At 34.9% G+C, this 27,693-nt stretch overlaps 1 protein-coding gene across 2 annotated transcripts in view; it reads right to left on the reverse strand.

The window, feature by feature from the left end:
* The window catches only part of LOC143253011 (atrial natriuretic peptide-converting enzyme-like), a 61,327-nt gene that overhangs the window by 10,057 nt on the left and 23,577 nt on the right, over window positions 1–27,693 (reverse strand). For both annotated transcript variants that reach the window (XM_076506049.1, XM_076506048.1), the window contains exons 3-13: window positions 27,480–27,509; window positions 26,633–26,745; window positions 24,839–24,909; window positions 21,727–21,896; window positions 20,582–20,941; window positions 19,555–19,662; window positions 12,315–12,407; window positions 8,095–8,205; window positions 2,120–2,315; window positions 1,006–1,092; window positions 80–138 (exon numbers count right to left, since the gene is read on the reverse strand). In XM_076506049.1, the coding sequence (XP_076362164.1) occupies window positions 80–138; window positions 1,006–1,092; window positions 2,120–2,315; window positions 8,095–8,205; window positions 12,315–12,407; window positions 19,555–19,662; window positions 20,582–20,941; window positions 21,727–21,896; window positions 24,839–24,909; window positions 26,633–26,745; window positions 27,480–27,509 (1,398 nt within the window). The remainder of the gene's footprint in view (window positions 1–79; window positions 139–1,005; window positions 1,093–2,119; window positions 2,316–8,094; window positions 8,206–12,314; window positions 12,408–19,554; window positions 19,663–20,581; window positions 20,942–21,726; window positions 21,897–24,838; window positions 24,910–26,632; window positions 26,746–27,479; window positions 27,510–27,693) is intronic.

Consider the following 27,693-nt stretch of genomic DNA (forward strand, 5'->3'; position numbering starts at 1 on the left):
ATGTACTCTGCCAGTGGAAACTATTTTATATGTTTTTAATGACAGAGTAGATAATCAGTTTGAATAAATTTTTACTCACCAAAGTTTCCACATCTCATGTAAACAACACTGCGACTTTCACAGGACATCTGGGAGAATCTATAGAAAACAATTAATGTATAAAACTTCATATGTGTGTCTTTTTCTATAACAGTTGCAATAAAAAAACTATAGTTTTATTCACCGATTGTAAATGAAATATACTTTTCTTCATTGTAGGTAATATAAATTTTCAGTACAAAATGCTTGTTTTTTTGACAGATCCTGGTTTAATTTAAAATGTAAAACCTATAAATATTTTAGATTTTTTCAATAAAAAAAGAGCAAAATACAAAAGGTTTGGTTTGAATTTTGCATAAAGCTAAATGAGGGTTATCTCTACCAGCCATTCATACGTTAGCAGTAAAAGACTAGAGAGAAAGCAGATAGTCATTACCACCCACTGCTAACTTTTGTATTGCTAGTCTTTCACCAATGAATAGTGAAAAGATAAAATAGATTTATGATTACTTTCACGTTAATATATAATATTTAACAAGTATCTATAAATAGTGACTTGAGAACAATTTTATTATATCACCTTAGAATGATAAACTCAGCCTATTTAAACTAGTAAGATTTTTATATTTTAAAATTCTTTAATCATTTGTGCATGATTATACTGTGTTATTATCGTTTTTTGTTTGTGTTTTTTAAAGAAAATGAATAACTTGTTAATTTTAATGATAAAGTGTTATACTTTTGTTGGAAAGCATTAATATTAACTTTCATTCTCAATGATAAAATACAGATTTTCATGAGTAAAAACACCAAAGCTTTTCACGTTCTCTAGTTCATTTTTAGAGTAAATCATTACAGATATGTCAAATATCATTAACTTCCTAGATGAATGTGCAAAGTTTAAAGGTTTGAAACACAAAATCAATAAACAGAGAAAAGTTATGATAAACATGAACATTTGCTTACTTCACACTAGATGGTAATGAGTCTTCCAGTGACACATAATGGTCTTCGTTTTCTGCATCCTCACGTATTTCTACATAATCAGCTGTTCTGTGTTGACAAACGTCATATGTACACTTCGTTGAAACAGATATTAACCAATTATTTTGCTTAAACAATTTCAGTTAATTCAAGTTATGAGATGATTCAAGATGTACAACATTTTCTTGTTTGGGAATTACAAGTGATCATTTATAACTCAAATACTTTATTATTAAGAACAAAAATAAAGTAACACAGAATTGCCAACATCAATAGTCTTGTTTGTCTTTTTCTTAGGAACTTAAATCACAGCAGCAATTTAAAACTAACATGAAATGTTAGCTCAATTAACACAAAACACAGACCACACTTTTAAAATAAATAGTGGCACAAAGAATGGAAATATAGTTCTAATACTTGTGTCCCATCTTTAGTTTTACTTAAGATTTTTTTTCTGAAAGTGTCAAAACCATTTTCCTGATCTTTAGGGTATAATATTGTTCCAAAGGTATGGTATGTACTTTTTTTCTTCTTTTTTACGTTAATACATCTTGATTTGTTCTCTTGTGTCATGATACACTTTGAAAGACTAACTGTGGTGTCCTGTTTTATAATAACATTAATTATTTGTTTTTTAAACAAAATATTCTTTAAAACATTCACAGCACGAAATGTTGTTAATATTTCTCCCCATAATAAAAAGTAACTAAATAATAAAATCAAAATGGCTAAGCTAAAATAGGACCTTCAACCAACCTTCTCGTAGCTAAGCATGCTTTAAGCTTCAATATAATAAATATCCTGTCGAAGAGAAGAGAATGTACTATTTAGCAATTGAAGGATAAAATGGCTGCAGTCTTGTGAATATTTTCCATTGAAGAAAGGATAAGGTATTGTTTAGGATATTAAAGGTTGAAATAGCTACACTCTGGATGATAATGTTTTATCCAGGGAAGGGAGGATAGGGTATTGTTTAGTATATGCATTGCTCTTTACTTTTGCAATGCAGACTGAAATGTTGAGGTTATAAAGAATAATATCCTAATTACATTATTATTTTAGGGTTAAGATATAACATGGCATCAACCAAACCTACTTGTAGTTTAACATATTGCAGGTTGATATGGCTAAGCTCTGGAGAATAATATCTCGTTTAGGAGAGTACAGCGTGTCATTCAACGAATCTGTACAGATTTTTCCATATTTGCCCTTTTCAATGAAGATCAAATATCCTTCAGAGTATTTTCTCTCAGGAGTTTCTCTAAGTTGTGCTGTGCTTGGTGCAATGGTCACTGAAATATAATTATAAAACAGTGAATTGAAAGATTACAGCTGAACCTGCCTGTTGTGTTGTACATAGGATACAGGAGTTACATAAGAAATAGTTTTGAAATTAAATTGTTAACGAATAGTTATAAAAACCTTAGATGCAAAATAAATTTTATTTCTTTATATATAATTAATTGTGGTTGTGTACGCAATAAAACAAAGTTATATATTTAGTTATGCTTGTCATAAGACATCAGTATTTCACCTGTTATCTTTTATAACATTACACTCTTTATTTAGCTCCCTAGGGATTTTCAATCACACAACGTGTAAAGAAATTAATCCTTTGAACTACCCGTTAGTCATCCTGGCAAGTTATAATTAAAATTTTGCAACAAGTCTTTTAAAACTTTTATTGCTTTACTTTCTGAAAATGGCCATAACGTCAAATAATTTGAAACCAGGACTGGATAGGCCAACTTCAGGTGACTAATGGCAGTTTTTGAACTTACCTATTATTCTTCCTGGCGAGTTATGATAATTACAGTTATGCTACAAAAAGTCCTTTACAACTTGTATTACTGTAGTTCTTCTCTTACCGCTGTAGACTAGATGTAAAAATTAGATTTAATGCTGTTTATGTTTTAATTTAAAAATGAATCCTTGTTTCGTTTTACCTTAACTTTCTTTTATGAATTTTACTAATTTTAACTTTCTACCAGATGTTTGGTGCTGATAGCCTAATTGCTTTGCGCCATAAAACACCAAACCAACCAACCCATATTTATAGCAGTTCACTTTTACTGTTGTCTTCTGGAAAAACGTTTATATTCTCTACTTGCTTTTATCTTCAGTTCCTGAGAAATGAAATGTCCTTTCAATTACTATTAAAGCATTTATTGTTTTGTGGTTTATTTTCTTCTTTCAATGTACTAGCCATCTAACTCCTTTCTGTTATTCTAGATTAACATCACAGAAAACTGATATTTCAATGCTACTTGACCTGACAGTTCTAAAACTTCAGGATGGAGTCTTTAGTAAATTCTGGTTTCATCTCTAGGGGAGATTCTTTTAAGGATGTATTCCTACTTTGCTTCAACCTGTTAATGGCATCACACCAACAAATCAATCATTTCATCAGTAGAATCTTGGTAAGATAACTGAACAAATCTTTACAAATTTTCTACAAGTTCAACTAATATCTTCTTTTCTCCAGACTCTATTATGAAACTTTATTCTTGATACTTGTTTCTCAGGTAACACTCCAAACTGGTTGGATAAAATAGTTCAGCTGGAAGGTTTCTGAATGTTGTCCAAGCTGGTTTTTTTAGATAGGTAACATGATAGATAGATTGTTTTTCATTGTTCAATCTGTTTACTCTGGAAATGATTTCAAATTGAACTTGGTATGACTTGTGTACCAAGTTCTGATTATAGTCCATTGGTTTATCAATTGAGCCATGTTGTTTAATTCACCAAAGAAATTCTGGAACACAACTTGATAATGAATGGCACGATTATTAAAGGAAGATCCTGCAGCAACAGATGGCACAACAGTAACAACAACAGGAATAGATTAAATTGGTTCTTCTGTTTCACATATAACAGTATGTTTGGTGTTAGAACGCTTGGCCAGATGCATAGATAGAGAGAGTTGTGACTGGTTTATGCTTTGCATTTACTAATTCTTTACCCAAGTGTTTTATTTTGTTTATTTGTAGTTTAGCATAAAGCTGTATAAAGAACTATCTGTGCTCTGCCCACAATAGATACCAAAATCCAGTTTCTAGCATTGTAATCTGTAGACATATATTTCTGCCACTGTTATTGAATTCTTTTTGTACTTTTTCATTTTGCCATACAAACTTGATTATGTCTTTCTAATCTTTTTTGCTTTCATTGTTGCAATTCTGTTTGCATGTCTCTGAATGCTTATCTTCTTTTAATTTTCTCTCTCACTTTTTTTTAGACTTTCTTTTGTTAATTTCAGTATATCTGTGATGTCTTGTTTAGTGTTATAATTATTCTCGCAGCTTCTTTAAGCTGGTTAAGAAGTTTTAACCAACTTTAGTTAAAAGTTGGCCTTTCTAGTCCTGGTTTCGAGTTATCTGACCTTATGGCTATTTTGTAATTTCAAATAGAGCTAGATGTACTTGGATTCTTAAAATGGAATCACATTAAAAAAAAAGGTCTTATGTATAAATTTAAAAAATAGCATTAAAAGATTTAAAAACATTTCTAAGGTGGACAGTGTCACCATCGCCAATAACACTGCCTAACGTTAAGGATAAACCTGGGGACAAAACATGTTTAAAATGGTGTCATCGTTGAGAGTCATAATGACGGCAAGACAGTAAAATGTGGCTTATTGTGACCTGAGTGTTACACAGACAACACATTGGTGTTTCAGTCCCAGATAAAAGAAAACGATGAGTTAAAAAACTGTGACCAATGCGTAGTCTAGTCAGAACAACTTCCTCTTTCCGATCCTTACAGAAGCAAGACAGCCAAAGTCTAATAGAGGGTTTTATTTTGAAAAGCTTGTTTTCATGTTGCTCACTCTAAGTCAACTGCCAACTGGCACCGAGACAAGCCTTGAATACACGACCATAGTCCAGGTATGGAACAGGTACAGCGGTGATATAGCCAGAGCAGATAGATTTAGCTACAGTATCAGTGAGCTCATTCCCGCTATAATAACGTAGCCTGGTATCAAGAAAAGCTGGATAGAAGAAGATGTTAAATAGGAATGGGACAGTCGGTTTTGAATATCGGCGAGAACTAGGTGTGAACTAACGTGAAGTGATTCCAGGGCTTACAGACGATGGCAGGATCAAGTTCTTCGAGAGCAGTGAAAGAGGGCTAGTATGCTTGATTCAGCTTCCACAGGGGCACGTGGGTCGGGTGGCATTGACCGCGGTCAGTATATCTCAAAATTGTATGAAAATGATCACTGCCTCGTGGATTATTGTCAGCCCTCCATAAAAAGTGGGAGAATAGTGAAGTGGAGCAAACTAAGAGATCAATAGCAGTAAAGGGCTGACAAGGTGCATGAAAATAGGTATAAGAACCAGCCGATTAACCCTAGGGGGGCCACCCCATGGCTGCCCGTCTACAGGAATCCAAGGTGTGCTAGGGTTGGACCCGTCAACCACCAGAATCCTCTCCTCATTTTCACGGCGCACCATGCACTGTAAATACGTGGGTGGATGTTTAGATCCCAGAGGAGGTAAACTGAAAGAACAGAACCTTTCGTGGGAAGTCCCCTCACCACGTGCAGGAATCCACACCAAGAGGGTAAATATGGGAGACTTTGCTATTAAAACCAAGAGTTAAGTGAAATCAAAGCTAGGTGACAATTCTTTGAGGCTGTGTATCAGAGCCCAAACATTTCTGAAAGAACAACAGAAATTAACCAATCATCACAAAGACAAGCACGAACAAGTTTTATAGGATTAAGTTAGCTGGAAATACATATGAGACAAAAATTCATTAGTTAATGAAACTTGTTCAAAATGTTGACTTACATCGTTCTACAATTGTCTTTGACTTAATTTGTTTATGGAAAATGGGAAATTTTCTCCAGATATGATGAAAGAAGAGGAGTCGACTTGAACATGAAATTCCAACAAAAAAGTTACCCTTACTAACCTCTCTTGACCTCATGATCTGGGTAATTGACAATGAGAAAGAGGTTAGACTTTCAGTGACAATACAGAGGATAGTCATTGTACCACCAAAGAACGTTGTATTTAAACCTGGAGTTACTAGCAAAAGTATTCATCTAATAACTGAGGCACAGTGAAACTAAGCACTCTAACACTTCCTGAGGATTTAGTAGGTGGAAGAGTTCTTATAGATGTTAAGATTAAAGATTTCATAAATAATTTTACTCAGAAAAGACTTAAGCCAATTTGTAATATAACAAAAAGTCAATATCAAGTTAATCCTGGTAAAACTGGATTTCATCAGGGTGACATGGTATAGCTCAGTAATTCTTATCCCCCAATAAGGACATACTCCAAAATTAAGTAGTCATACATTGTATTGAAAATAATCAGTGATATGTATTAAAGAATGTGTTGGGATAGGCAATCAATGTCAAAAATCATCCACCACGCTTATCTTTGGAACTACACTGGGGAGAGATTGGTCAATTAGGTAACTATAGAGAAGAATTTGTATGGAAAGTCAATATGCTGTGGAGCCCCGGGATTCTTTTTAGAACTACTTTAAGAGGGCCATTAAGAATGGAGACATCAGTGAAGTCACTTAATTAGTTGCCAACGAAAATCTCCTCCAGTGACAGGACAACCAGTAATAATAAAGTACTGTTGATTTCGGAAGAGAAAACTACTGAAAACCTTTAACGAATATACAATCTGATAAATTGTTTTATTTGCGAGTTAACACTATTCAAGAAACTTCACAATCCAGAAAGGAGGCAGTGCTGTAAGCTATATTTCCAATATTAGGTAGTTTTCTAGAGGAATCTACTAGTATGATGATGGCACAACTTATAAATTTCATAAAAGTAATTCTAAAATATCTAGAACATTTGTGAATATTCATGATTGAGATAGTTTAAAAAATATTGAGAAACGAAGATACCTTATAAACATGAAAATTAGTGAAGCACTGAATTAGTTTTCAGTTTTTTCAATGCTCACTCATTCATTGAGAAGTTAGTGGAATGTTTAAGATCATTGTTAGTTACTGCGTAATACGCAGTTACTCGGTCAATTATCTACGAAACTGCAAAAATATGTGTAGTTGTATAATACTGTTGTACTATTAGAGAGCAACATTTCTGTTGAGAGTGAAAACGTTATTTGTAGACTTAGACCTACAACTGTGTAAAAATGAAAGTAGCCTGTGGTAAACGTAAACGAAGGAATATATTCTTTGTTATCGTCACTTAAATTGCACTTCGCATTATTTTCAGAAAATATTTCGAAAGAGCCTGCCAATCGAAAGAACAACGTTAGGACACTAGTATACACACTTCTTAAGAAAACCTAAGGAACTGGATAAAGAATGTGTAGTTAAACATATAACAGACCTCATATTGATATGGTATGACAAGTATACTTAAATATAATTATTATGTGCGTTCACCATGACAAAGTAATGTGTTTTTTATTATGTACACTATATTATGTACATTTTGATTAATATATTAAATAGAATATATTTAGAAGCCTAAGTTGTGAAAACGAATAAATGGTTTGGTGTGTTTTGAATTTCACACAAAACTACACAACGGTTATCTGTTCCTAATTTTGCATTATAAGACTAATATAGCAGTGGTATTTCACTGCACGTTATAATGCCCCCACGGCTGAAATGGAAAACATGTTTGGTATGACAGGGATTCGAACCCGAGACCCTCGGATTACGAGTCGAGTGCTTTAACCACCTGGCCACTCCATGCCACGAATAAATGAACAATAAAGTCTTGTGCACTGGATTTTCTCTTGTAATGTAATGCACTCAACGCCAGATTAAGGGCTTTATTGGCCCTAAGCTTTCAACTTATGGAGGCCCCCTCGAGACAGAACATTTACGTACAATACATTTATAGTCATAGCTTAAGGTCATGGACTTCAGCCTGGTAAGCACATGCCTTAATCCGGAGTGCAATGCACTATTCAACCAGTTACGTTATTTATTAATTATTCAATATGTACAAAAAGTTTGATTACCTAGTTTAATATTAGAAACATATGTATAATCGTTAAATAACTCTGAGACTGAAATAAAGGCCAGCTTTAAAATCAAAGCTTAATTATTTTCACTTACAACAATTTCGTTCGTCTGCTCCATTGAAACAGTCTTTAACAGCATCACATCTTTTGTTCTCATCTACACACTGCTTAGTTCCACAGAAAAACTGCCCTTGTGCACAATACTCTGTAATGATAGAAAAGACTTAAAAATACAGCTTTTAGTTTCGCATCTATGTTTGGATTAGCATAAGATACTGAAAAGGCATTTTAACTTTTAGAAAGAAATCTTGTAGGAAAATAATGGTATCTAAAAACAACTTTCAAAAGTAAACAGTGTTGAAAAATACAGCTAACTGCTCAACTAAAAGTAAATAAATCAGCAAGAAATGCATTTGCAAAGTTAAAACAAAATCACGAAGATAGATGTAACTGTAAGATGATATTTTGTGTTTATCTTGAACTGTGAACATGGACAAGGTACTGACTACTGCAAAAGACGGAAAATAATTATCCTGAAGAGGTTTGTTTGTTTTCTTAGTTTTGCACAAAGCTACACGAGGGCTATCTGCGCTAGTCGTCCCTAATTTAGCAGTGTAAAAGTAGAGGGAAGACAGCTAGTCATCACCACCCACCACCAACTTGAGCTACTCTTTTACCAACGAAAAGACCGGCACATTATAACGTCCCCACGGATGAAAGGGCGAGCTTGTTTGGTGCGACCGGGATTCGAACCCGAGTCCCTCAGATTACGAGTCGAATGCCTTAACCCACCTGGCCATGCCGGGCCTCTCGAAGAGGTACTTATAGGCATACCTTAACCCAGAGAGGCTATTGCAGCCATGTTCAAGTAGATCAACATCAAGCAGAAAATACAATGAGAATGTATGAAAACAACGAAATTACTAAAGCCCTCTGACCCATGATAAAACCCTCTGCATTCTTTACTCGACGGACTACTACTACATCTACTAGTCTCCTCATTCGAACTATATCCTGTTATCTTAAAAAAAACGTAGTTGGACAGAGGACTTTGTTTCTTTCTCTGTAGTTGTATGTTTCAAAGGTTCGAACTATTCAGACAACACGATATTTTTCACACCTAGAATAATTATAAATATTGTTAATACATGATTGTTTTAGAGAAGAAATTCTATCATTGACTGAAAAACAAAAGCACAAACTTTAATCCGTAACCCACTGAGTAGCTCTGTATTTGATCACGAACGAACAAACATAAACGGTAGATGTAATTTGGAAATAACTTTCCATCGACCTATGAATAATGTTTTCTATAACTTTTCTTTTTCTTTAAGCCATTAAAGTGTTTGAAGAGATACGACAGAACAAGGGTTAGTTGAAATGTAGCACGTTATAAATGACAATACTTGCGGTGTCGTTCTTCTCATTGTAAGCCTCAGCAACAACGTACAATTTTTCTTATTGTAACCCTTAAATACGTGTAATAAAAATTACGAAAGTATGTTGATGAAAAAACAAAGAAGTAAAACATGCATCTGTTTAGCAATATCCATTACTTGTTGATTAACGTGATTTGCTGGATCCTCAAATGGTCTTGTGAGGGAAGGTAGCAACATAGAAGTGAAGTTTGTTTTGGAATTTCACACAAAGCTACTCGAGGGCTATCTGTGCTAGCCGTCCCTAATTTAGCAGTGTAAGACTAGAGGGAAGGCAGCTAGTCATCACCACCCACCGCCAACTATTGGGCTACTATTTTACTAACGAATAGTGGGATTGACCGTCACATTATACGCCCCCACGGCTGGGAGGGCGAGCATGTTTAGCGCGACGCGGGCGCGAACCCGCGACCCTCGGATTACGAGTCGCACGCCTTACGCGCTTGGCCATGCCAGGCCCGAGAAGTGAAGTGCCCAAAATAAAACGGTAAGTATTACCCCACAAGTAGCAGCAAAAAAAATAAAAAATGTTGCATGTTACAAAAGATAAAGAAGCCATGCTGAAAGTAATTCACGAAATTCTTGTTGACTGTTGTATGGGCTCATAAAGGATTTAGGTTGAAATAATTTACCAAAATTATAGATTTTGAGTAACTGTTATGGTTTCTAAGCTATGCCAATTCTATATGGAATGTTTACTTCAGAACTATTTTCTGAAACACAGAGATCAGAGAACCTTTGTGAATTCAACGAGTTATTAAAAATACTGATGATACAAAGAAACAGTCAAGAATCTAAAAACAAATTCAGTTAACTTATTTGTACAATGATGCGGCATATCAACAATTTACTTTATGCTGTTACGTTTTGCATTACATTTTATTTCATGAAAGGTGTTTTCTCAATTGAAAACCAAAATTTTGAGCTTTTCTTGTTTATATAGCACATATACTGTCAATCAATATTTTTGCTTTATCTCGTTTTGATTAGTTCAGTTTTAGGTTTTTAATGGAAGTGTACTATTAATTAATTTCCTGCCAATACTTGTATTATTATACATATAAATGAACTGTCTTTAAGATTTTTTTCTGTTTTATGGGATGAGTAAATATTTTAAAATTACTTTATGATGTTACTTTCATAATATTTTAATACAGAAAGCCAATTTTTTTGTTTTCAATAAATAAATGTTTATATTCCTTTACAATTTTATTTTTATAGTAAACTTAGTAAAAATAAATTTTATTTAATTTGAAGCTTACTCAGAGAAAGACGGTCAGTTATTTAACAAACATTATGATGTGTTATAGATACATGAAAGAAATCCTGAATAGGATTGTCGTTAGGCTGCTATTGAGTAAAATGATCTGGTCAACACAGAATTTGTAGTTATTATTCTATTAAATTCTTGTAGAAAAAGTACATCTTGTATATTTCTGTGAATAAAAGTTAATGATATAAGGGAATAGTTCCTGAAAAAAATGAAATTGAAAAAAAGAAAAGATGATTTTTTTTTCATGACAGAAAATCATTAAATATCTAAAACTACGTATTTTTCTATGGCCTGGCATGACCAAGCGCGTAAGGCGTGCGACTCGTAATCCGAGGGTCGCGGGCTCGCGCCCGCGTCGCGCCAAACATGCTCGTCCCTCCCAACCGTGGGGGCGTTATAATGTGATGGTCAATCCCACTAATCGTTGGTAAAAGAGTAGCCCAAGAGTTGGCGGTGGGTGGTGATGACTAGCTGCCTTCCCTCTGGTCTTACACTGCTAAATTAGGGACGGCTCGGTGCAGTGGGCTAACAACCTACTCACTTAAATACTTGTTGAAGAATCCGCAAGCGATTGGGGCCTTATGTTCCTAGATGGAATCTGATGGTGATAACTAACTAACTGACGGACTTTTCGGGTTAGTAATCAATAATAGTTCTAAAGGTCAACTCTACTTATCCGACTTGTTTTTTTCTCCGCCGTCAAGGTCAAATACAACTAGATAACTCTAATAGCCAAGAGAATGTGGCCCTGTTTTGGTATATTTCGTAAATGTAAAAATAAGTTGATTTTAGTCTCTATACTTGAATGTGATAAATTTATGCATCTATTGTTACTGTAAACAAATATACATTTTTCATTAAATCACGCGGGCTGTGGATGTACGTATGACATATGTGAAGAAAATAATTGTCATTCCGTGAGAGTGACTAGCCGAAGCTCAACACTATCACTGTTCAATAGTCAAAGATTTTTCTAAAACCACACTTTTTTATTACATTAACAACCAATTTAAAATGAACATTTTATTTTTACATTACATAACATGTTGTGACTGCGAACACCATGGTTATATTGAAGAAAAGTTTGTTTGAATTGCATGCAAAACTACACAAGGGCTATCTGCTCTAGTCGTTCCTAATTTATTAGTAAAATACTAGAGGGAAAGCAGCTAGTCATCACCACCGAAGGCAAACTGTTGGGCCTCTCTTTTCTCCAACGAATAGTGGGATTCACTGTCACCACATAATGTCCATACATTTGAAAAGACGAGCATGTTTAGTGGTACAGTGGTTCGAACTTGCGATCCTCAGACTGGTAGTCGAGCTCCATAACCATCTGGTCATGCTAGCCCCTGAAGCCAAATTTGGAAAGTGAATTAATAAATTTTACCGAAAAAAAATTTCCATAAATGCATCAATTTCAAGGGCCGGGCGAGATATAAATATCCACTTTAAGGTATATCTACAAATCTGAGTTTTAGTAATTTGTCATTACATTCCACCAAGGTATTTAATCCAGCAAAATTTACTTTAAGTTGAGGTTCTAGCTTTTTCTATAATTTCCACGTTGCCTCACAACATATTTATAATTTATGAAAAACTTACCACATGAGGATTCATCTGAAAAATCAGGGCAGTCGACCACCCCATCACAGAGTTTGCTATCTTGGCCTCTAGCTTTGAATTCATTAGTACAACCTAAAAAATAAATTAAGGTATTTAAATACATATTTTTCATTGACATGTATGTATTTTTCTCCTTCACAGTCATATTTAAAAACAATAGAATATTGCAGAACTTAAAAATTCAATAAAATAGAAATTTGGTGGTTCATGAAAGATATTCTGAGCATATAACAAAACCTATAACTTCAAACTTTATCAGAAAAATATGATCAAGAAAGGAAATGTTCTTTAAACTTTCACTAAAACATTAATTCTCTACTCATATTTTCTTAATAAATTCTGGAATTATCTATTTTGTTAAATGCTCAACTTATTGCACATGAATCATCTAATTTCCATCAGATTGAGTTTTTAAAGTTCTAGAGCAAATAAAAGCATGCAAATTTCTTATACAAGCCTTTGTTTAAATGTAAGGCTACACAATCTTCAATGTACTTAGCTGAGGAATGAAGCCTAGAACTGTAGCACTGTAAACTCTCAAGCTTGCATTTACACAATTGCAGGATTAAAAGATTTATCTTACTAGCCATTAGGCAGTTTTACTTAACCACAACTAACCTTGTATACATAAAGCTTCTTTCTACCAAAAGAGTCTATATAGTTTATCTTTCATTCCCTAAACCATCTACTCACCTTAGGAATTAAAGTAATTTATTCCAAATAGAAGAAATATAGTTTCTTACCTCAAACAGTTTCTAAATATGAGTTAAAGTATAATAAATGAACTAACTCTCTTATTAAAAAAATTGTCGGACAAAGAACTCATTCTGTACCTTTAAAGTTGAGATATCAGTCGAAATATTTTTAAACACAATATCTCTATCACTCATATTTTAATGATAATTTTACTGTCAAATTATCTTACTCACAACTGGTCAAAAAGTTGTCATTAGGTATTCAATGTTTATTGGCACAAAACTACAAGGCTATCTGTGCCAGACAAGATGTGGTACAGTATAGGTATAGGGTAATTAAGGTAAAAAGTAAAATATGTAAAATTAGAAACTGCCAGGAAGACTGAAGCAAGAAATACACCCTTACTGACAGTCACCTGAAGTTGGCCTTTCCAGTCCTGGGTTCAGTTCAAAAGAAAAAGAAAAACTAAAATGTGTAAAATTAAGACTTGCCAGGAAGACAAAAGCTACAAGATCGAAATTGCAGTCAGTCACCTGAAGTTGGCCTTTCCAGTCCTGGGTTCAAGTCAAAATAAAAATTAAAATGTGTAAAAGAAATTGTGTTCAAACATTAAAATGTGTAAAAGAAATTGTGTTCAAACATTAAAATGTGTAAAAGAAATCATGCTAAAACACTATGTAGTCTGATAAAAAACCTTAAATTAAGTGTAAAAGACCAATGGCTCTTAAAAATGTAAAAATATGAGTGAGATGGGCAGTATCACCGATAACATGGGCCAAAGTCAAGGGTAAACCTGCCTTACAAATATCTTTAAAATGGTGTCGTCATTCTAGGTTGTAACGACAGCATGATAATAAAATGTGGATGATTGTGATCTTAGTGCCACATAGACCACACATTGGTGCAGCAGTTCCAGATAAAAGGAAGTGGTGGGTTAAAAAACTGTGACCAATTAGTAGCCTTGCCAAAACAACTTCCTCTCTTCGATCTTTACAGAAGCAAGAGAGCCAAAGACCTAAAGAAGTTTGATTTGAAAAAGCTTGTTATTGTGTTGCTCATTCCAGGTTGCCTGCCATCTGATGTACAGTCTGGAATTGATAACTGGACTATAGTCCATGCATGGAATGGGTACTGGGATGATAGATCCAGAACAGACAGACTTTGCTGCTCTGTTGGCCAGCTCGTTCCCACAAATACCAACATGACCTGGTATCCAAAAGAATTAGGCAGAGAAGGATGAGAGAGAAAGATGGGCCAGCTTGTTTTTGATATTGATGAGAAGAAAGTGATGACGAACATGGAATGATTCCAGGGCCAATAGACAGTTGAGTGAGTCTGTATATATTGTACAATTTGTATATTGCATTATTTAAATATGTTTTAGGGCAAGAGAGATGGCATACAATTCGGCAGTGAAAACAGAAACTGTAGGGGGGAGTCTGTGTGCCACAATCGAACTGTCACAAACCATGGCTGAGCCCACTGAGTCACCCGATTTGGAACCATCTGTATATATAAGAATGGATGGATCATATGAAAGATGTTCAGCAAAGAAAGAGCGATATTTCTAACCGGGTGTATCTGTTTTCCTCAGATGACTCACAGATAGGTTACAACTGGGGACAGTAATTTGCCACGGTTGAATAGGCTGATTTGAAGAAACTGCAATGTTATTCAAGGATAAATCCAAATCTTCTAATTGTGCCTGGATATGGAGACTAAAAGGAACAATGGCAGATTTTCTGTTAGTAAAAAGTGTGGTCCATTGTGGTTGGAAAACACAACTCCAAGTAGGATGCTGTGGTGAGGATCGAAGTTTGGAAATATACATTAGAGAAGTTGCAAATGGCGAATATATAGAGGGGGTTCATGAGATTCCACATATAGACTTTGCACGGGAGAAGTACGAAAAGTTCCAATTCAAAGCCGAAGCCCCTGGTGATAGACAAGATCCAACATTTCTAGTGCTGAGGTTCTGCAAGAACCACAAACCACAGACCCATAGTCAAGTTTGGATCTAACGAGGGCACGATAAATTTTAAGCATGGAGTACTTCTTGGGGAAGTAGAAGAGAGGACACAGACAATGTTGAATGCTTTTAGACAATTGATACAAAGTTGCTTGATGTGCGATATAACATTTAATTTACAATCAAATATAAGACCTAAGAACTTTGCCTCAGGGATGACAGAAAGTATAACATCATCAAGACGGAGTTCTGAATCTGGGTGGATTCCCCGTTTGCGGCGGAAATGTATACAAATGGTTTTAGGGAGTGAAAGTTTAAAACCATTTGCCGTGGTCCACTTCAGTATCTGATTGATTGCAGTTTATAGCTGCCATTCAATGAATCTCATGCTTGATGACTGACATGAGATGTGAAAGTCATCAACAAAAGACCGTTTGCAACTGTAGGGGGTAGCTGTTCACTGATGGCATTAATCTTTATAATGAAAAGTGTGACACTCAGAATACAGCCCTAAGGGACTCCAAGTTCCTGTGGTAAAAAAATGAGAAAGTGTTGAGCCCACACGGACTTGGAATCGGTGCTTCATTAAGAATTGCTTCATGAAAAGTGGTAAGTTTCCACGCAATCCATAGGAGTGAAGGTCTCGTAAGATGCCATATCTCCATTTGTATTGTAAGCTTTTTCTCAATAAAAAAACAGTAACAAGATGTTATCGCCTTAAAAAGGCTTCTCTGATTGATGTTTTAAGGCGAATTAAGTGGTCTATCGTAGAGCGTTTTCTTCGGAACCCACACTAAGTAAGTGAGAGGAGGTTGTTTGATTCAAGAAACCAAACGAGGCGGGCATTGATTATCCTCTCTAAGATCTTACTACGACAACTTGTCAAAGCAATGGGACGGTAATTCGAAGGAATCGTTGGATCCTTCCCAGGTTTCATAATAGCGAGTATGATAGCTTGTCGCCAAGCATCTGGATAGACAATTATCCTGCCATATCCGATTAAAGACAGCCTGGAGAATAGTAAGAGAGTTCTGGGAGAGGTGGCATAACATCTCATAATATATATTATCAGGTCCGACTGATGTATTGCCAAACAGATGAATAGCAAATTTGAGTTCCATCAGTATAAGAGGACGATTGCAGTCATAGGAATGGTCAGTTGAAAAGGAAAGAGGAAGATGCTCCACCTGTGTTTTAATAGCTAAAAAGGAAGGAGATAAGTTTGAAGAGCTAGATACACGAGAGAAGAAGTCACCAAGAGTATTGGCGATGCTCTATGCATCTGCAACTTCATGGCCATCAGATATTAAGATAGAGATGGGGGCAGAAGTATATTTTCCACTCACCCTCCGAATCTTATCCAATAAAACTTTTGTGCTGGTGGTTGATGATATCCTGGAGGTATATTTAATCCAAGATTCCTTCTGGCTTTGACATCTAACTTGCCGAGCGTGTGCACGGGCGTGCTGAAATGCAATGCGGTTTGAGAGCGTGGGGTATCTTCGAAATTTATCCCAAGTACGCTTCTGAATTTTCCGTGTTATAGAACAGGCAGAATTCCACCAAGGGCGGGGATGCCGTAGGGAACATGTCGAGGTTTTAGGGATGCATCAAGTAGCAGCTTGTATAATACTCTTAGTTACTGCTGCTATACAATCATCTATGGATGATTTATATAAGATAGCAGGATCAAGTTCTTAGAGAGTAGTGAAAGAAGGCCAGTTGGCCTGGACCAACTTCCAACGAGGTACATGGGTCGGGTGGTACTGATCACGACCAATCTCTCGTAAGATGATGGGAAAATCATCACTACCTCGTGGATTAATGTCAACCTCTCAGGAAAAGTGAGTGAGTAGCGAAGAGGAACAGACAGAAAGATCTATAGCTGTAAATGACTGACTAGGTGCATGAAAATATGTGTAAGAGCCAGTATTGAATAGAGCCAGGTTGTAGTTCAGGAGCATATGCTCTATGGCGCGCCCTCTCATATCAATACGGGAGCCACCCCAGAGGGGATTATGCCCATTGAAATCTCCCAAGATCAAAAAGGGGGTTGGCAGTTGCTCAATGAGGGTATTGAGGTCTGATTGATTATAATGCATATCAGGTGTAAAGTATAGAGAACAAATAGTGATGGTACAACCCAAGGAGACACGGATGGCTACAGCCTCCAAGCGTGTGGTCAAAGACAGGGACCGGGTGGGCACATGCTGATCAACCAGCAATGCAACTCCCCCATGTCCCCGTCTTACACATAGCCTGTTGGTCCGGTATAATGAATAGTGACGGATAGTAACTGTATTTGTAGGCTGCAAAGAAAGACATATGGGATGATAAAAGTCAATCAGATCTTTGATGTCAGCCACATTTGATTAGAAACCTCGACAGTTCCATTGGATTAGTGTGGCCATGTGTAATTATTTCAGAGGAGAAGACAGTAGAGAGTCCTTTTGCTTACGACCACGTTTTTTTCTTTATTGGATGTGGGTCTATCGCCCTTTATGGATCCTGCTCTAATTCAAATGGTCAGGTCTGAATTTATCTGTACACGTACTAATGATTGAGAGCGTGGACGAGTTGTTTGTTTAATTTTTGGGGTATCAAGAGAGGGAGACACCATGGAAACATTTTGACTTGAAGAAGGTGAAGTTCGGCAATGACTGGAAGATGTGGTCAGGACAGAGATGGAAGAAGACACTGATTCATGAACTGTGTGAATTTTGGAAAGTGTTTCATTAAGATTTGCTGGTGAAGATTGTGTAGGGAATAGGGCAAGGTCTGTTTGGACTCCTACTGTAGTAGTAGAATGGGTTACAGCAGCATAAGTTCTGGTTGGAATAGGTAATAATAATTTCGAGCCTCTGTGTAAGTGAGATTAACTGTCTTGAAACGTTGTACTTCTTTTTCTTCTACCCATTTAGGGCAGGAGATAAAATAAGAAGGATGCGCACCATTACAGTTTATACAATATGGTTCAAGTTGGCATTCGGTGGCATTATGGTCTTTACCACCACAACGGGCACAAGTCAAGGAACCACGGCAAGATTGTTTTGAATCACCAAATCGTTGACAATGAAAACATCATACAGGATTTGGAATATAAGGTCGCACCATACAATTCAGATAACCTGCTTTTATTGTGTTGGGAGGACGTGGTACAGTAAATTTTAGTATTAGAATATTTATTGGTTCCATAATTCCATTTTTTCGAGTGAAGATTCGGCGTACTGCTGTGACACCTTGGCAGGTGAGACCTGCGAGGATCTCCGATTCAGAGACAGTCCTTAAATCTCTTTCAACTATGACTCCTCTGGAAGTATTCAAAGTGGAATGAGGAGTAACATCAATGGGTATGTACCCCAAGGTCTTTGAGGTCAGGAGAAGATTGGAATGCTGTAAAGAAGATGTTTTCACTAAGATGTCACCCGAACGTAGCTTTTTTACCGATTTAGGGGAGCCAGCAAGCCCTTCTAATCCCTTCTGAATACAAAATGGGGATATCTGCACTAGAGGTTTGTCACTTAAGGAATGTAAAATTAAGAATCGTAGGACAGATTCAAGTGGTAAGTTAGGCTGTACAGATTCATCAATGTGTGGTCGTTTTCCGGTATCGGGTTTTTTCAATGGTTTCAAGTTGTGTTTTTTTTTGTTTTAGGAGTATCCATAATAAACAGAAAATTTTTCGATGCCCACTGACCCCACCCACCATGGAACCCTACAAGGGGATGCACAACAGTGCCTTAAGGGTACTGCAGCAATGACAGGGTTTCGTGAGCACTATACCCAAACACCAGTGTTAGACACAATGTCCACAAAACCCGTTGTGGACGTCCTATGCTGGTACTCAATTGACTCTGGCCCAAATGGACTAGCCGATCGATCCTGAAGGGGGCCACCCCAAGACAGCCCGTTTACAGGAATTCAAGGCCAAAGTGGTGTGTTGGAGTTGGACCCCTCAACCACCAGGATTCTCTCCTCCCCTTCACGGGTTACAACGCACGGCAAAGACACAGGTGGATGTTTAGATCCCAGAGGAGGTAAACTGTAATAACAGAACCTTCTCTGGGAGGTCCCCTCACCACGTACAGGAATCCACGTCGAGGGAAAGTCGTCATTAAACTCCTGATGGAGAATTATAGAGTGCATATAAGGTATAACATCTTCAAAGGTGAGATAAATTTTACAACTTTGGGTTAAAGTATAGGGCCTGAAAAAGAGATGTAAATATATTAATTTTCCAAAAAACTAAAGGAAAATGGAGGTAAATGACAGTATTTATAACAGGTTTAACTTCAGTAAAAGTAAAATCTGTTTTTTATATACTTCTAAGAATCAGTAATTACAAGTGAAACCTTGTTGGACTAAGTGTGCTGGATTATGAATCAGAATGTTCATGGTTTGAATACTGTTGCCACAAAAAAATCATAAATGTATTATGAGTAATGGCATAGAAACCCAATTATTCTGTAGAAGTAGCTCATAATTTGACGTTAGAATTGTTAATAGTTTTTCTTTAGTTGGCAATGAACTTGAATTAGAATTTAATAAGTTTACCTGGTTTACGCTTACAAGATCCTGGACCTCTGTAACTTGGATAAGTCGAGCAGTTAATCTTCTCATAAACTTTTTTAGGAAGTAGATTTTTACAAGAGCTCCAAAAATCTGTAGAATAATGATAGAAATGATCGTTCTAGATGTTTCTATATGTACAAATACAGTTCAAACATGCTATTAGATACTATGGTATGCTGTACAACTTAGAAATGTGTTTTACTATTACGTGTATTTTTATATTCATAAAATTTATGTTTCTCAAGATAAAATAGAACATCCTTATCAATTACAAGCACAGAACATATACTAGCTTATTACACCTACAACTCTTCTGTACAGTATGAAATTATACTACATAATGGATTTTTTTTTTGTAGAATATTAGGCGTATTCTTGTAGAAATTGTTACATAATTGTATTTGTATTATTTTCTTGTTGTAACTGAGGTTTTGTTTAAGCCACTCCAGGAACATAAACAGGTCTGTTGTATTTATAGCTCTTCCATAGAGTAGTGACAAAATTATCAGTGTAGAATTTTAGTGTTATTCATAGTTTTTATTTTTATTTAAGCACAAAGCTATGCGAAAGGCTATCTGTTCTCTTCCAACCACAAGTATTGAAACCAGGTTTCTAGCGTTTTAAGTCTATAGACATACCGCTATGCCACTGGGGGGGGGGGGCTATTCATACAGAGGATATTACGAAACAGTTAGTTTGTAAGAACATTTTGTAATTTTTTATGAAATTCCAATCCTAGTTTTTTATGTTTTGGTGAACGTTATATTTGAATTTTTGCTTTCAAACTGATTATGGAAATATTCCAGCTTTTAGTAATAGAGAAATTTGACTTTCATACATTGGCATTAAACGTTTTTGTTTTCCATTGAAGTCAGACTTTTTTACACAAACACTAAACCTTAGAAAACGTGTCAATGTTTTTGTCACTTGGTGTTAATCCTTTAAAAATCGCCAAATGTATTGACACTGAATGCGTTTGCAATAGAAAAAGGTTAAAGGACTTGCATACCTTCACAGAAATTTATACAAGGTGAAATGATTTCATCATTCTGACACTCAGGCTGTAAAATCTGACAAACAAATTCATGGGCGAGAGCGTAGCATTCAAAGTCAACAATCTGACGGTACGTCACCAAATCTTCCTCAAGTTCATACACGTCACCGTGACCAACCAAGTTCGGGTAAGATGTGACGTTGTAAGATAAAATATTACAGAAATCCATCTGTATTGGACCACAGCGACGAGCCGGTATTATAGGTCGAGGTGACGTGACAGGAAAAGTAGCAGTTGAAAATCCTTCTAAATAACCAGGGTACTGTGGACGAGGTGTCCAAGGGCCTGGTAACTGTGTTCCTGAAAGTGTTCTTTCTTAAGACGAAAATAAAATATAATTAAAGGTTTATTTCATCGTTAAGAATGTATAATAAAGAATACAAGTTTTAATAATCATCAATCTTAATAAATGATCTTTCTCATTTTAGTTATTTTCCAGAGTTCTTAAATAATAATACTCTTGAAATGTCTTCACTGTGAAAATCAAGTGAAAAACTTACAGTTCATTATATCGTTCCTACTGTGCTAAAACAAACGCAATCTAGCATTTTGTTAATAATCGTTTTGTTACTGATATTATATTTATATTTTTAGAGTGTAGTGTATGGACCTGCTCTATTTAACTCTGTGAACTACAGGTATCCATCTCAAGTATGACGTTATCAATTGAATAACAAACATAGTAGAATTCTACATATCCACAAAATCCTACAAAAAAAAAAAAAAGAGAATCACTCTATTGTCGTCACTTGTAAGTTCAAACTCGCATTCTTTCCAAGGAGTTTCTGCAAATGTAACTTCTACGAGAGCAATCCACGAACAATTCAAGAATCAAAGAACAATTCATATATCGAATTCCAATGGAAATTTGTCAGAATGTCAATCAGAACATTACAGTTAGAATCAATACCTACCTGAGAATACAAGGTCGTCACAGGGAACACTGAGTACGACTAGTCAGAAAAATTTCAATAACTGGTTTATATGCAAACGATTAAAAATATTAGTAAACACTTCGAATGCGTTTTATTTGAACGTTTGCGTTTTGTTTATCTTATCAGATCTATGGTATATTTAGCTAATTGGCTATATCTATTTACCTTGTATTTGCACAGAGTCTTGGTCAATTTTCAAGCCCTTGAAAACTCCGTATTTTAAACTGGTTAGTTCTTCCATCAGAATAACATAAAGATCAGCTGCCTCCCCTTTGAAGGTTTCCGGTGACAAATGGACGTTGAAATGGACAACCAAATCATCGCCTTGGCGACCACTATGCAAGAATGATGGACTTTTTTTTGTCAATTTAGGTAGATATAACATATCTGGATTTATATAACAGCTAACTCTCTATCGACACGGAATCAATTAATATAACCGACCATACTATCTCTTTGTACTCGTTTACATTTTTTTTAGATTTCATATTTTTAACTTTCAATATAGTGTGTATATCTTCACAAAATTTCCCAGTGCTTCAGTTAACATTATAATATTTCACACACAAAAATATTTTCTCAGTCAAGTATTTTTAATAAAATAAAGATTCGTCTATGAATGTGTTGTGTATTTGTTTTGAATAATCTGTATGATTGATTTCTTTAGAATTAAGTAGAAAACTTATTGACTATCTGTTCTGCCCGCCACGGGTATCAAAATCCGGTTTTTAGCTATGCGAGTCCTCTGACGTGTCGCTGTGTCACTGGGGGGCTAGTCCGTGTGAAAAATTTGATGCATAATAACATTCAATTAACTTCTAAATCAAAATTTCCGGCTATTTAAAATCGTAATATGCTAACATATGTATTAACATTTATTTATTATATTAACATAATAAATCGGAAACAAGTCCGCGATGAATTATAAGAAATATCCTTTAGATTTAACTATATGACAACATCAATTAGGTATTAATGTTAATAGTTTTTGCACTTTTCCCTAGCATGGCCAGGTGGTTAGGATGCTCGATAGCACTCTGTTGGTCGCGGGTTCAAATTCCCGTCCAAACGAACAGGCTCGCCCTTTTAGCCGTGAGAATGTTATAACATCCAATCTATTTCATTATTTCTTGGTAAAAGAGTAGCCCAAAAATTGGCGGTAGGTGGTGATGACTAGATGCCTTTCCTCTAGACTTTCACTGCTAAATTAAGGATGGCTAGCGCAGATAGCCCTCATGTAGCTTGACGTGAAATTCGAAACAGAACAAACCCTGTTTTTCGTTATAGTGAAACAAAACAAACCCTCTACTTTTCGCTATATAGAAACAGAACAAACCTCTATTTTTATACAAAAACACAACAAACCCTCTATTTTTCGCTATACAGAAACTGAACAAACACTCTATTTTTCGCTGTACAGAAACAAAACAAACCCTCTATTTCTCACTATACAGAAACAAAACAAACCCTCTATTTATCGCTATATAGAAACAGAACAAACCCTCTATTTTTCACTACACAGAAACAGAACAAACCCTCTATTTTTCACTACACAGAAACAAAACAAACCCTCTATTTATCGCTACACAGAAACAGAACAAACCCTCTATTTTTCACTACACAGAAACAAAACAAACCCTCTATTTTTCCTATACAATCTTCCAATTTTGGTATAAATAACTTGGATTTTTTTCACATCGTAACTTTTCATTTAGTGTCATAAATGTTTAATTACATTAGTATCTTAACTTTGAAGTGAACATTTCATAGCTATATTTATATTACCAGTTTCATTCTTTTTGTCCAAATACTTCATATTCTGCTAACATTCACAGTTCTAGCCAAATAAACGTTATCCACTTGTTACTGCTTATAAACAGGATGTTGTGCTGCACCTATCCGTTTCCAGTCATTAATTATAACTTATCTTTTACTCCTGCAGTATTTTTGTTTTTTTACACAGTGTTGTCTAAAAATCTCCTGGACATGTTTTCGTATAAAAACTATCCCAAATTATCCAGAAAAACCTAAGTTACTCTTCATCATATTGTCTCATTTGGTCTTTCAACATCTGTGATCTTTCATGAACGCGGCCTTGTTCACACCAAAAATATTAGTCTTTTTTTGGCTTCAAATTTACATGAAGACGATTTTAACGAAACATCCTTCTAATGCTAACCTTATGCCCACGCATATCCAATAGTTCTGTCTATATTTTTATACGAACTTTTGGATTAGCCGATGTTAAAATTCTACGATATGATTTTACTTTCGTAATCTGAAACTCTCAGTAATTTACCTTTAAATTCTTGTGGCCATTTTGTAAAAAACAATGATTTGTGCTTTTTTTATTTCTTAATTCTAAGTTACTGTTATCATTTTCAACCATTTTATATTTCAGAAAGTATATGGATGATGTTGGTACTTTACTAGCCATCTTAAAACTTAGAAAGTCTACGAGTGCTGTTAGCACACTATTAGTCATTCACTACAATTACCTCACATGGAACAGTGGTTTTAGTTATTTAAAAACTGTAAAAAACACAAGTATTGTTATGAAAACGTTTCTAAGATAATTCAATACGATCACTTAGTGGCTCAGCGACAAGTCAGATGACGTATAACGTTAAAATTTGGGTTATGGTACCCGCGGTGTGTCAGAACACAAACAGACCCTGGTATAGATCAACATCATGCACATCAACAAACTACTCAATCCATATTTAACGGTGTTTAATTGACTGTGTCGTGGTAATACTTATGACGAAGGTAATTGTTTATTTGTAACTAAAAAACAATGCGTGAATATAAAACTGAGACAGAGCAAGAAAAATCCGTTAATGTTTTGTCTACTATGACTCCTGCAGGGTTTACAGCTAGTCGTTGTTTTTTGTTAGACTCAGATTTAATACCAGTAGTCTATGTTATAGGGTGCTGAGATAATAATATTTGTTCTACCATAACGTGATCTCATTTCATTAGTATTTACTTCTATTACATTAGTTTTTATTGACACGAACTCCGTGTCACCATAGTTTTTCACAAATCAAGATATATCGAATATAATTATACATCAAGAGTCTGTGATACCATCGAAATATACGCAATGAAGAAATATATTTGTTTTTTATTACATATTAATATTAAAAAGTTAAGATTTCAGTAAAAGGTGCCGGGATAATATATTTTTAAATAATTAACTTGTAATTGTGAAAATACCTTTAAATGAATAAAATTCATCAGTTTATCTGTCTTGCTATCTATATCACATGCTCACCTTTCTAGAGCTAATACTTCAACATGTACAGCATCGTTCCTGTAGAAACTGTTGTTGAAGAGCATCTCCAGCTACGAAAAAGAAGGAAAGAAGACAATAAGAAAACAAGTTATTATATATATAAGAGTTCCACTTCATGAAATCTTTTTAACATACTCACAGATCAGTCATACTTTCAAGAGCGTGTTTCCGGTTCCTTGATCAAGTCCGACACCCCTGGCGACTGATTTAATGGTAGTCCATTGAAGCGTGTTAATAATGGAACAGTCTACGAAGGCTGGAATTTCATGGACCTAAGGGCTATCAATCTATATCGACTTTATATTACAGTTCCATACATATAATAAAACACAAGGGATTGTAATTTTATCTTTCTCTTCGTTCGCTACTGTTTGTATAAAGTATTCATTATAATAACCATGAAACAAATAGTACTTCCTCCAGAAAGTAGTTTCCAAAATATACAACCAGAACATATTTTGTAAAGACTTAATGGGTAGGTATAGAAAGAAGCAAATACATAATCGACATGACTAAAACTGGTTTGACTTTATCAGTGTTCTTCTGAAAGTGCTTATACTTGTTTAAATAAAACTAAACATCAGTGCAATCGGACATTAATGCCATCCCTTCTCCAACAAAATTTCTTTATTACTAGCATTTTGACCACACAACTCACTTTATTGTATTTTGTGTGTGTTTCAGCCCTATTCACCCCACAAATAAATGATTTTCTTCATGCTAACTACATAATGTTTCATAAATTTATTTTCTATCGTACAAATTCAGTGGAGGAACTGTGAAAACTGGTGAGTGAACAAAACCCATAAAAAACCGACAGATTGAACCTGTAAGATATTGTATATTTGTGTATTGTATATTGTATATTTGTGAATGTCAACGTTTGTGGATCCAAGTGTGAGGAACATAATTTAATTTTATAATATATCTATTTGATATTGGTTAAAAGCTGTTACTGTAAATCTTGATGATGAGAAATCCACTTGAAATCAAAATGTATCTCAGAAAGGCCGGTATTGGTATTAACACTTTTATTGATAAGGAGAGAACAATGTTTCGACCTTCCTAGATCAACTTCAGGTTAACCTTTACTTGATAAATCTTTTAACGATATTGGGAAATTTTATATATAGCATTACATTTTGGCGATGATTTCGCACAATATGGGACTTTCATAGCTGAAATAAAAAAAAAGAAACATGAAGAAAAGTCACCCAGTCCTAAGATCGTATTTGCTAATATATACATGTACCACCTACATATACGTCATCTGGACGATGGGCCAGCATATATTTTAGAATTTGGATTCATGGTAAAATATGTAAAACTAAAATTTAGTGGCGTGGATTCATAAAATTACCAAAAGCCTCACTTATTTCCAACAACTTAACGCGTGTGGGAGCAAATCCCCCCCCCCAAACATTCACCACTGATATAAATATGTGGAAATAAAATTACCATACAAATTGACAAAGAACTAGAAATTCCGCACAGATAAGGAAGGCACAGTATTCACGTGTTATTTCTAATGTACGATCTTACCAAGAGATATATAAGAAAATGTTTTGATAAAACGAAATAAAAGTTATTTATTTATGATAGAGCTAAAATACTATTCTGATTAATATTTTAATACGGTCAGTAACTAAGAGCAATACTTTTGTCACTTTCTTCAAAAAAAAAGACAGTATGAGAGATTTAAGAAGTCATGAGAATTTTATCAGTATCTTAATTCTGAATAATTAAAAGACAACTAAAGATAAAATGAAATACCTTATTTTTGTAAGTTTCTGCTTTTCTCTCGAAGTCGACAGACATAGCATCTCTAAGTTTTTCTGTGAAGAAATCTCCATCTATTACAGAAAACCTTCCTTTGAAGACACGTTCTGAAAAATCAGTTTTCTGACGTTAGCACCAACCCACAACGATTAGTATACTTTTAAGTATATCGATAATGCATCAAATATTTTCCTAAAACAAGGAACTAGAAAACAAACTCGATATGTCATCATTAATTTCTGCTTTTGTTATTTTGAATTAAGCACAAAACTACACAATCGGTTATTTGTGCTCTGCCCACTATGGGTATCGAAATCCAGTTTTTAGCGTTGTAAGCCCACAGACATACCGCTGAGCCACTGGGGGGTTAATTTCTGTTCAATAGGCGTGTTTCTGATGAAACGAACGAAAAATTTCATGCCCCTACCCAAACAAATTGTATATAAATTCCTTTTTTGTATTTCAGGTGTGTTAGAACTTTAAACATATGACACTGGGATAATATTTTAATATTAAGTAAATTCTTTTCCATTTAAAAAAATATTTTTCGGGAGGAAAGTCCAAAAGTTTATTAAAGTAATATATATTTTTTTAATTTTAAAATCTTATGAATCTTCACCGATACAACAAAATGGTGTTTCTCAGAAATATCTCACAACAAAACAAATATCTTGGATAATGTTAACCCAAATAAGCGGCGTCATGTTCCACAACAGAACAAATATATTATATCATGTTAACCGAGACAAACGGCGTCATATCTTTGGCTCTGTTTCTTTTCTCTTTTGACAAGATTTTATGTAACTTTTAAGTTGATAATCGCAGGATGTAAACAACTTACCATTTTGTCTTTCTGCATTTAGGTAGTACACTAGGGAAGAAAAAATATACACGTGTATAAGTAAAAATGACCGTTTACTCTATAATGAAATATACAGAACAATAATATTAACTAATTAATACGAAAATAAAGTAATAAGAAATAGGCATTTAGAAGTGCTTGGTATGCATCCAGTATGTGTTTGAACAATTGATATTAAAATGTTAAAACTTTT

The sequence above is a fragment of the Tachypleus tridentatus genome, chromosome 6, assembly GCF_004210375.1.
Source record: "Tachypleus tridentatus isolate NWPU-2018 chromosome 6, ASM421037v1, whole genome shotgun sequence".
NCBI classification, from domain to species: Eukaryota; Metazoa; Arthropoda; class Merostomata; order Xiphosura; family Limulidae; genus Tachypleus; species Tachypleus tridentatus.